The sequence below is a fragment of the Gossypium hirsutum genome, chromosome A03, assembly GCF_007990345.1.
Source record: "Gossypium hirsutum isolate 1008001.06 chromosome A03, Gossypium_hirsutum_v2.1, whole genome shotgun sequence".
In the NCBI taxonomy this organism is placed as follows: Eukaryota; Viridiplantae; Streptophyta; class Magnoliopsida; order Malvales; family Malvaceae; genus Gossypium; species Gossypium hirsutum.
Genome location: NC_053426.1, coordinates 104,481,712 through 104,492,397, shown reverse-complemented (window position 1 = coordinate 104,492,397; position 10,686 = coordinate 104,481,712). Strand labels below are relative to the sequence as shown.

At 35.4% G+C, this 10,686-nt stretch overlaps 2 protein-coding genes across 4 annotated transcripts; one reads left to right on the top strand and one right to left on the bottom strand.

Moving 5' to 3' along the window:
• Window positions 1-537: 537 nt before the first annotated feature.
• Window positions 538-4,503, top strand: LOC107952012 (protein NEOXANTHIN-DEFICIENT 1). 3 transcript variants are annotated; one of them, XM_041100447.1, is made up of 10 exons: window positions 538-1,132; window positions 1,240-1,323; window positions 1,425-1,488; window positions 1,596-1,642; window positions 2,332-2,386; window positions 2,654-2,692; window positions 3,003-3,171; window positions 3,725-3,788; window positions 3,872-3,928; window positions 4,080-4,503. In XM_041100447.1, exons 1-10 carry the CDS (start codon window positions 1,068-1,070, stop codon window positions 4,318-4,320), a joined length of 885 nt encoding a protein of 294 aa, XP_040956381.1. In that variant the 5' UTR covers window positions 538-1,067; the 3' UTR covers window positions 4,321-4,503. The 3 variants fall into 3 exon arrangements, with proteins under 3 accessions (XP_040956381.1, XP_040956385.1, XP_040956387.1); XM_041100451.1 differs by having other exon boundaries at window positions 599-1,139; XM_041100453.1 differs by lacking the exon at window positions 1,240-1,323 and having other exon boundaries at window positions 599-1,132.
• On the bottom strand, window positions 4,456-7,520 carry LOC107952011 (serine carboxypeptidase-like 45). The gene is made up of 10 exons (XM_016887241.2): window positions 6,971-7,520; window positions 6,783-6,884; window positions 6,540-6,635; window positions 6,055-6,147; window positions 5,892-5,971; window positions 5,509-5,790; window positions 5,294-5,418; window positions 5,091-5,183; window positions 4,896-5,013; window positions 4,456-4,806 (listed from the first exon to the last, which is right to left on the bottom strand). The coding sequence occupies exons 1-10, from the start codon at window positions 7,221-7,223 to the stop codon at window positions 4,657-4,659; spliced, it is 1,392 nt and encodes a 463-aa protein (XP_016742730.1). The 5' UTR covers window positions 7,224-7,520; the 3' UTR covers window positions 4,456-4,656.
• Window positions 7,521-10,686: the final 3,166 nt, after the last annotated feature.

Genomic DNA, 10,686 nt, shown 5'->3' with positions numbered 1-10,686 from the left:
CTAAAATTGTTAATTTAACTATTAAATGATAGGTTAGATCTTATATGATATAATTTAAAAAAGAAAAAAAAAAGGAATGAATTGAATTTTGCAAAAATGAATGTTTTAAAAAGCATAATTAAGGTTTTCAATTTTTTTTTACAAAAGTTTTATTGTTTACTCTTTTTGTTTTTAATTTTAGTTTTTATTTTTAAAATTTATGCTACAAAATTTTATTTCTTTAAAATTTTCATTTTAAATTAAGTTATATAAGATTTAGCTTATCATTTGACAGTTAAATTAATGGCTTAAATAACCTAATTGATATAACATTAATAATTTAAGATGTAATTAAAATATTTTAAAATTTATATGCAATTAAGTGGCTAGTATAAGTTAAAACAAAAACATAGGGGAGAAAATGGGTGTGATAATTTAACTAAAATTCAAGTCGGTCATATTGAGAAAAATGTAATAATAGAAAAAGCATGGGTAAGAAATTGTTGTAGATGGGAAGCTTAAAAGAAAGCTAAAATCATGGATTTAAAATTTTGTGGTTAAAGGTTCCAGTCCACCATCAAGACCAAGATAAATCAAAGGAATTGATATACACCGAAAATCTTATCCGGATCAGGAAATGGATTTAGGGAAGATTAAGTTAGAGATGGTACATTCAGTTGGCGCCAAGCCATAAGAAAAGCTCAGAATTAGATGAAATGAAAGGATGTGCAAGTAAAGTCTATCCACTTCTTAACTTAAATACCGCCTGCCTATCGTGCCTTCTCTCTCTTCCTTCTGTCGGTTACTTCTTTAAATTCCTCTTTCATTGGCTTTCAAATTAGTCTCTCTTTCTCTCCGCTACACACACACACACACTCTTCTTTACTCTTCCCTTGCTTGCTTGCTTGCTTGCTTTTCCATCTTCCTTCTTGCCATATATAATTTTGTATTAATTTTGTGATTCTGCTATAACATAAGTTGGTTCCACTTCCTTGTTCTGCATATTGGGTGGTGGGATCATTTGGGTTCGGCTTTTTTTTTGGCATCTCCTTGCTGTTGAAGAAATTAGGTTCCCAGCTGCGAGTCTCATGGGGTTCGGAGAAACAAAAAGTTCACCAGGCTATGGCAATCCACCCTGGATTTTCAAAGGCAGGTCAAGTGTCAGTGTCAAACCTACTAAGCTTTTTATCCATATTATTTGGTTAATATGTATATATATATGTTGATGTGATTATTGAATTTGTCTGAATTTCATCCCAGTGCCTTGTATCAACTCCATCTTGTCAAAGCTGAAACTGTTAGAGCATTCATACCCAAGGAGTTACGCCTAGTTGAAGCTTTTGGGTAGTCGTATTTACTTAAAAATTCTATGGGGGTTGATTGTGGAGTTTCAGAATTTCATGGTTTTTGCTTTTCACAAATTAATCATGGCATGCACAATGCAGATACACACTGGGTGGTTTTTTCCTTGCCAACTACGATGACAGCCCTGCTGGGGTGTTTGATGAGGTTTCGTACTCTCATTTTCAATTAACGTTTTTATCATGTATTAGGTGGTATTGAGAGAAAATATTGACCAGTAAAAAGTGATCACATGTCAACTGTTTCTTTGCCAGCTTGTGGTGATAGCAGGAATTGTGTGGAATCCCCCAACGTCTTGCGCGTATGTGTTCTCCCCTCTTTCGTTGAGATTGATTAAAAAAAATTAGTTAATTATACATATCATGTATGGAGGAAATGCATCATAAGTTGAGTGAATTCGCTGGCCTTAAGCCTTTACAAGTCAGGTCAGGGCTGTTCTGTCTTGGTATTCATGTACCAGTTTCCTCAAGGTTTGGCTTGAACTAGCAAAAAATAAGGTGGTGCCCACCACTCAATTGCGTTTCACTTTATGTGCTAACTATGTTGGTCAGTCAAACTTTTATAACTTGAATTGTGTCTTATTGCTCATTATATTATGCGGCTTTTCTTATAATTGTTCATTAATTTATGCTTCCATAGGAATCATTCAGTGGTATTAGTCACGTTTGGTATAGTAGCAAGTATCTTCCTCAAGTGGCATGAGCAACTTGCCATTTTTCTGTAGGAAGTGTGTCAGGTTCATGCATCAGGAAGAAGATCACTTTACACTGTTTGGATCACCTAGTTCCACTCAATAAAACCTAACTGCCTTGTACTTGTTTCCTATCAGAACCTAATGGACTTGTATAGAAGCATTAGAATATGGATGGACTGTCAAATTATCATTTTCATTCATGCCTTGTCTTATAGTTGTTCCTCTTCTATTTCCTTTTTGTACTCAAACTAATTGCCTCTGCTTCTTGTTTCTTTTCTTAATTTAAATTTGAACAGTTGGGCAGCCAGGGTTCTTGTAAACAGTGAAGAAGCTTGTCACCATGGACGCAAGGTAGGACATGGAAGTTTAGAATGGTCTTTTAGCAACGAAAACTAGATCTCTGGCCAAATTTACTTGATTACAGCTTTAATTCTAACTCTACACCAACATACAAGTTGACCTTCACTCCTGCAATTCCAATGGTTCAACATAGGGATGCAGAGCTCCTTCTACACCGTGATCAAGGGGCATTGTTAAAGTAACTAATGCACATAATTCCTTTATTTCTACTACTTGAAGTTTGAACTTGCATTTTTTTTTCCCCTGGTCTTGTTGCAGGAGGTAGGGCTTCCAAGTCAAGTAGCCAGATTTTCAAAGGTAGTCCTCATTCTGCCAGACTCACTGTAGCTCTGGCACAATTTTCTTGCCTATAAGATTGGTCTAAATTTGTATACCACCATGAAAATTGTAAGTGTACATGTGTCAACTTCTTTGTCAAGATGAGCTCTTTTCCAGTAGAGGTTCGCTGAATTACAACATTGATGGTATTAATTAGAATAAAGTCTGCTTTGAAAAATCCATTTCACATTGCAATTTAGCTCTTTATATGTTGCTAGGCCACAGGCAATACAATTCATGTTTATTATTGGTTTATGAATCATGTTTTGTGTGTTTTGTTTGAAAACAGAGAATTACACCAGTTCCTAGACAAACAAAGGACAAATTTGGTGGCTTTCTAAGCATGATTGGTGTTGGCACAACAATCTGCCACTCAAAAGATTGCATGGACGTTCAGGTGACAGAAGTTGTGGGTCCTGCTTCATCAGATCTCTGTAATATCAAACTTATGACTGATGGTGAGTTCATACTTGATCCTACTTATGTGCTGAACTCTCATGGCATTTGGAAGTTCCTAAGAATATCCTTCCTAAGAATATGAAATAACTTGTTTTCCTCATTTTCCTGTAAGATTTAGAAGCCAAATGTAATTAACCTAAACAAGAGTTTATCTTGTTAGTAAAAGAATCTGCCCAAGAGGTTGGCTTATCAAATGAATGCTTTTCTGTGCTTTACCATTTCAAGGCAAGCTTTAAACTGTTTTATATCTGAATCTGCATGCCTTTGTTTCACAAAAAAGCTTTCGGTTAGTTAGTCAAGCACTTGTTCTATAGGCTAGAATTAACTTTTGGGTAATGCCATCCTGGTTCCTTGGAGTTACCTTCATCCCAAGTGAAACAGTGCATTATCGTGTACATAAATTAAATTCGCTTCACATTATGCTTAAACACACCTGATGATCATGCTCAGGAAGGGGGACAAATTTATTTTATCTTGTCTTTGCTTCTGGCGTTAATAATTGTTGTGATAGATTTTATGGTATTTTTCTGGTTAAAAACTTGGTGATTGCAGTGCCTACACCGAAATTCAACAAATGGATGGGCCCATCCATCACATTGTCACTTCCAAGCTTTAGGTAATTTCGTACATGATTTTATATTTCACTGAGCAGTCCACTTTGAAGTAGACGTTTTAACTTTTTTTGATGTGAAATTACAGTGGCCAAACAGAGTATAATCCCAACCTTTTGAAGTATTCATGCCGCCTTGCCTGCAGGTATTTCAGATACTTTCTATCCCAAGTATCATTATTATTACGATGATGATGATGATGCATTTGACCCTATATATCATGTCCATTAGCACTCAAATGTTAAAAATCTAATGTTGTTGACATGAAATACTGTTCTGAATATTTGACATGATAGAGTACGAGCAGTGCGACCAGCAAAGGTATCAGGGCCATCACCATTAAAGAAGGAAAGAAGCCATGATTCTGAAAGCAGAGGGTTTACAGCCGAGGAAGTGGTAGATAATGCAAGAAACCTAAGCATATCGGTTATGTTATCAAAGCCTATACTAGCTTTGGAGTTCAATTTCTTGGAAATGCAAGTTGAAGCTCCCATCATACTATCCAACAATACTACAAGCTCTTTACCAGCCGCTTGAACCCCCCCCCCCCCGCCAAAGCACACACACAAAAACATGCTCCTTTTTGTTTCTTGTTTTTAACATCAACATCAGCTAATAAGATTCTAGACTCCAGGTTCCATTTCAAACATTACTTCCCAACAGAACAAGAGATGTTAAAGGCTTTTTTTCTTTTTGGAGATATATATTTCCTTTCCTTGAGATTCAAGAGCTTTACAAAAATGTTTCTACATGGAAAGATAATCAAACCAAGGAACAAACAAACAAATGCAATTTTCAACTTCAGACTTGAGCATCAAACTTACTTACAAGCTCCAACTGTATTCTCGACACAACTTAACTGATGAGCAGGGATCAGAATGCTTCTGGTAATGGCCTGCCTTCCAAAAATGCCTTGAATAGAACCAGTGATCTCTCAGGCTGCGAGAATGGGGCTTCATGAGATGCTCCTCTTATTGTGGCAAACGATAGGATGTTACCGTAAGCTTGAGTCCACCCACCAACCTGCAAACCAAAAATAGTTATTGTAATAATACCACAAATCATAATATTACCATAAGCTTCAAATTTCAGTAATCTCCGTTCGTATTTACCTGTTGCCCCTCAAACCAAACTCGGTATGGCACACTTGTTTTCAGACCTAATTCCTCCGCCAGTCGATTAACTAATTTTCGACTTCCGGTCAACGGGATAACAGAATCTTGATCTCCACTATATTCGAAAACATCTATTGTGAGTACCATTTTGTGACAACATGAAGAAAACCTTGAACTAAGGACCATTTTTACCTGTATACCATAACTGGAATTCCTGCCTTCACGAGTCTGCCCACAATAGTGACAGTTGGTATCTCCAGATCAAGCAGTTCATAGTCTAGGACACTGATGGGCAAATTATATATAATTAGAAGACCATATTAAGCAATTCACCATCATAAGCACCAAGCCTCAAATTCATATAAACAAGGTGAATCATTGGAGAAGAGAATTACCTGCTGCAAACAGCCCATTTATGGACTCCTACAAGACGAGCATGGAGAGCCTTCTGCACATCTTGCCTATTCAGATAATTAACTGTTTCATCTTCTACACAGACATCTATCGTATCACCAACTTGCTGTTGGACATAGAAAACCAAGTCAGAAACAAGCAGCATAGAGTCATAGACTAGAACATTAGACATCCAAGTTTACTAAATTAAACTCACTTGGGTAGTAAGGATTTTGGATTGTGAGAGCACGGATGATATACAGACATCAAGGGTCACATCATACTTGTCGACGAATCTACTAGTTTCGGTACTTACTTGGCCCATCACCCTTGAACAAATAGGAGAAACGTTCCCTCTATAATACTCGCTGACATATCTCGAGTAATTACAAGAAGTGGTGAAGAGTTTGTATGTGGAATCCGATATTAGTCCATGAGACCAGAAGAATTCAGCCCTTGAATTAAAATCAGTAGCAAATTCCAAAACAGGATTGCCAAGCTACAATCAATTGGAGCAAACAGGAACGGATGTTGTAGATAAGTAAAAGAAAATCCCCAAAAGGGAAAAAAGGACTGAAATTTCTTTGCGGAACTACTTACAGCGATTCCTTTCAAGTTGAACAGCTTTTCCTTCTTATTAAACTGATGCATAAGTTCAGCCAGCTGGGGTATATAATGGCCTATTTTTAGAAACAGAATCAGTGCTGATTCACATTTCACACTAGAACAAACAATACTATGTTCTTGAACAGCTAAATGATACCAGCATAGCTTTCCCCTGTAATGAAGAGGCTTCTATTCTTGTACTGGGGGAATTTGAGGAACCAATTTTGCAAAAATACCAGATTGTCCCTAGCTACAATAACAAAAGAGACAAAAGTTAGAAAGATGAAAGGTAACTTGGGGAGATAAACTTTTGTAAGACAAGTAAAAGAAATTTTAAAAAAAAACGAAAAAAGAACAGTGATGAATGAACATGGCATCATTGTAAAGTGAAAGACAAATACGGACGGCAATGTCACTACAGCATTGTGAAATATTCTCGGACCCCTTTGCGTGATAAAAGAAATCAAAAAAAGAAGGGGAAAAAGTAAGATAACCCCGAAATAAATAAAAAATAAAAAGGCAAAGAAGCTCTATTGAATATTCAGTATAGAAACTCTGTTTCTTCTACAACTTAAGGTTATTTGCATACATTAAAGTGAGTGAACATTAGGGAAAATGGGTTTAGATTGGAGAGAGTGGTACCAGTGATCTTGTCATTAACAGCCTCATAAGAGGAGTCGTCAGCGGAATAAGAGAAGCCAACTCCAATTGGGGCCTCCAAATACAACATATTGGCCTCTGCAATAGAATGAGATTGCTAACAATCAACTTGTGCTTGTGCAGGCATGTGTTTCTAAGATCTGAAAAACCCCTATCCACTTACCAGTAATGCAAAAACACCATAATTAACAACATGAACAAACAACCGTAAATACATAAGCATACCTCTATTCCAGCTATATTCGTTCTTGACCAGCACTTCCCCGCTAGGCCTAAACGGTCCATTCTCAGAGAAGGCTCCAACCCCCAGTGAAGAGCATCCAGGTCCTATAATTCACAACAGGAACTTAGAAAACGTGATAGAAGCATTATCTTGTAGGCCTGAAAACGAGAGACTGAAAAAAGTGAGAGACCTCCATTGAGCCAGAGGACAAGAGGTTTGGATGCTGGATCTACTTCAGCTTCAGCAAAGTAGTAAAACAAAGCTCTCTGCTTTCTCTTATCAACGGTCACATAGCCCGCATACTGTTGAAACCCGACTTTGGGTTGACCCGGTAGTTGAGATATCCGATCAAACAGAGCCGGAAAACACTCCACTTGAACAGAAAACCAAACCTCAAGTAGAATTAAGCCCAATGCTACTGATCTCCAGGCTAAACCAAGCATGGTGTCTACTTCTTTTGTTTTTGTTTTTTTTTTTTTCCCCTCAGATAAGTCTAAGAGAACGGAAATATAAAAAATAAAAAATAAAAATCAGAGTAAGAAAGAGAGACAAGAAAGTAGACTTGACAACAATGTTGCTGAGTGGGGTTGGATTTTATAAAGAGAGTCCTGTACTTTTGTTACTATTCTATTACATTTATTATATATAAAATATAAATAAAAATATAATGTAGTGTAGGAGCTAAAAGCCTAAAACAGATGGTTGTTGGGTAAATTGTTGGTTCACTTTCTCTTCACTTGGAAATGGTCTGTTAGAGTTGAGATTAGGAGATGGTGAGCAGGACTGCAGGAGTGGGTCACTGGCTAACTGTTACAGAAAACGAAAAGAGAGAATGTGCATTGTAAAGCTCCCCCATTAACTCAGCCTTAGCTTACACCAACACCACCATTGTGTTTATTTTATTTTGTTGTGTTAGAAATAGAAACTACTTTCTTCTACTAGTCTATGATACTACAGTAAGCCAAAGAATACATTGTTCTATTTTTATGTTGTTGACTTCTTGTCACCTATGGTTTTTGGTAACAACATAGAGCATACAGATTGTGTTGTGTTATGCTTACAAGGACAAATAGCCATCTTCACACCATGCTTAACGCTTTCCCACTGTTTGCTTTTTGTTTTTAGGGGAGGGGGTTTCCCTCTAATTCGCATTTTTGCTTTTCAAATATCAGAGCAAAGTGAATGCGTCACGGTGACATAGCAGAGGCATATCAGGTTGTACTAGAGTTCAACAAAGTTCACTTCGAAAAAATTAAAAAAAATTAAATTTTAAATTATTCAAGTCAAATTTAAATAATTAATTCGAGTTTTAAGTTAATTTTTACGGTTTGAATAACAGATTAGTACACATATCTTTTTTATCCTTGTTAAGGTTAGAAAACGAATAAACTGATCTCTCCCAACAAAAAATTCAAAAAAAATTCAAAAATCAAAATATTTATAAAAATTCTAAAATTTTTTTAAAATAATAATTTTGGAACCTAAATAAGTTAATTAATAATTTAAGTTTGTCATACTAAAATATCATATTTTTATTATTATCTTGCTTTGAAAAAGTTTTCAAATATATATAATTTTAAATTTATGTGCTCTAATATGGAATTAATTATATTATAACAATATTTTAATTTGTCATGTTTAAGCTTTTAATTTAACTCGAACTATTTTACTCGATTTAATCTAGCTTGAATTTTAATTTATTCAACTTGATTCGAAAAAAATTTAAATTAAATTAGAATAATAAAATAAGACTCATCAACTCAGTTAATTCGAAACTTTTTCACTAAATTTGACTCGATTCGATCCAACGTTGACTCTAATTTCTCTCAATAAAAATTTTGGAACGAACTAGGAAAAAAACAGATGGGAAACTTGATGATTGGTTGAGAAAGGAACTAATGTTCGAGCTTCAGCTTCGACATTATATACAGTTGCACAAGTCTTTTTCCTCAATTTCTTGGCAGGTTTAACTTTAGTCAAATTATCCAATTAATCGCTTTCTTGGTAAAAAAAAATTAAGAATTTAGATGGCATAATTCATTTGAAAGGTCATATGAAGTGTTAAATCAATTTCTTTTCTTTTTTTTTATAGATAAAAATCAATTTCTTTGTTGATATTTCTCAATTCATTCTTTTATTAAATTAGATATATATATTTACATCAACACCTAAATGGTAATAAATTATTAAGGGGATAACTCAAGGCTCCCCAACATAAAAGCTTATCCATTTAAGTAATCACATATATATCCTTCTTGAAATTTATCTTGTCACATCATAATTGGCAAGGCCTCCAACCATCACAGATTTATTATGTGACTTTTTTCATTCAGCAAGACACCTCTATCAATTTATCAGGTAAGTATACCAAGCGAAAATCATACTCAAGGATGAGGGACAAAATTGACTATGATGAACCTAATCCACTAAGCATTAGTTATAATGGAATCAACAACAAGGGCAAGAAAACATCCTTAAAAAGGGTAAAGTTTGTAGAAATATCTTAATAAGAGATGCTAAAATAACGAAGCTACCATACCCCCTCCAACATGGAAGCATCAACCACGTGAAATGTGTCAAAACTTACAAAAGGAACAGTGCAATCAAAGAGTCAAAAAGCCAAACCACATTCACTCTTGCCTCAAAGATCTAGGATAGTCAAGAATAGATATCTTTGTCACCCCACCAAAGAAGAACCTGCAAACATTTCATTTTTCCTCTTCAGAACAACACTACTATATTTGTAGTTGTCTACTTTCTACTATAGTTGGTCCTACTACACAAAACAAATATAACATAGGCATCAACGTTGCCATATAGATAGTTAGCATATGCAAAAGGAATGAATTGATGAAAATAGATTTCCATGAACATAATCGAAAGGCAATATTGTGGCTAGTAATTTCGCATAGTGCAAACTCCTATTAGTTGGCACCATAAGAACCAACCTCGACAATTACAAAAGGCATTGTTAACATAACCAGTGCCCTTCAAATACCAATGGATGCTTTGAAGCAAAACATGAGAAGATGCAAACAAAAAGGTGTATAACCAAAAACCTTTGCCTAGATAGTTGGTAAGAATTCAACAATTGGCTCGTTAGGTATTCCAACAAATGTAGAAATAATGAGTAGATCGACAAGCATGCCAAACGTAGACTAAACATTATATGGAGTGCAAGAAATCTTGAGAAGCGGATTCAGCAAATCCTCACTAACAATCTTTTAAGATATCTCACACAATAGTATAATCACTTTTCCTAAACAACTACCATTAAGGGGTCCATTCTAGCTCCATCCTTGCTTCTTGTAGCCCTTATGTGCTTTGACAAAGCAATGACCCTTCCAGACATTTTATTCAGTTTATTCATATCCATATCATCCAGAAAAAAAATCAAGGACATATCATTCAGCCTCTTACAATTCAAAGTTTATCAAGCTAAGTCAAGGTCAAGCTCATCTCCAAAACCTCCAAGGGTCTTAACTTATCCAACCTGCTTCCACTACGACTTCTTTACACTTACCTCTTAAGGAGTTTTATTTATTTAAAAAAATTCACTAGGATATGCCTTCATACTCTTAATATTTTTGTTTCTTCAAGGCATAGTCCATAATTAAGTGGGTGTCTACATAAACAAGCTCTAAAATTTCTTTATTGAAAGGATGCACCATTCAAAATCTCTCCCTCGTCGCCATAATCGAGGAGCTAGCTCCTCCTCGATGTTGAGATAGTAGACATGGTCCTACATTATTTCCTTACATAACACTTTAAGAGCTCTTACAAGATGTTGGACTAAGATTTGAGGAAACCTTCAAATTTTTCAACAGTTACCTCTTCAACGTCAATAATGCGACTCTCCATTTTAGTTCTCCAAATTGGAAGAAGATTGCCTCTTAATTCTCCCCA

Excerpts from the sequence above, each read along its gene's own strand:
- LOC107952011 (XM_016887241.2), bottom strand. The coding sequence starts at position 7,223 with ATGCTTGGTTTAGCCTGGAGATCAGTAGCATTGGGCTTAATTCTACTT. Across the intron at positions 6,148-6,539 it reads TGTTAATGACAAGATCACTG|CTAGGGACAATCTGGTATTT; the intron begins GTACCACTCTCT and ends TTGTTATTGTAG. Across the intron at positions 5,419-5,508 it reads CCAAAATCCTTACTACCCAA|CAAGTTGGTGATACGATAGA; the intron begins GTGAGTTTAATT and ends TATGTCCAACAG.
- LOC107952012 (XM_041100447.1), top strand. The coding sequence starts at position 1,068 with ATGGGGTTCGGAGAAACAAAAAGTTCACCAGGCTATGGCAATCCACCC. Across the intron at positions 1,133-1,239 it reads CCCTGGATTTTCAAAGGCAG|TGCCTTGTATCAACTCCATC; the intron begins GTCAAGTGTCAG and ends ATTTCATCCCAG. Across the intron at positions 3,789-3,871 it reads TTGTCACTTCCAAGCTTTAG|TGGCCAAACAGAGTATAATC; the intron begins GTAATTTCGTAC and ends GTGAAATTACAG.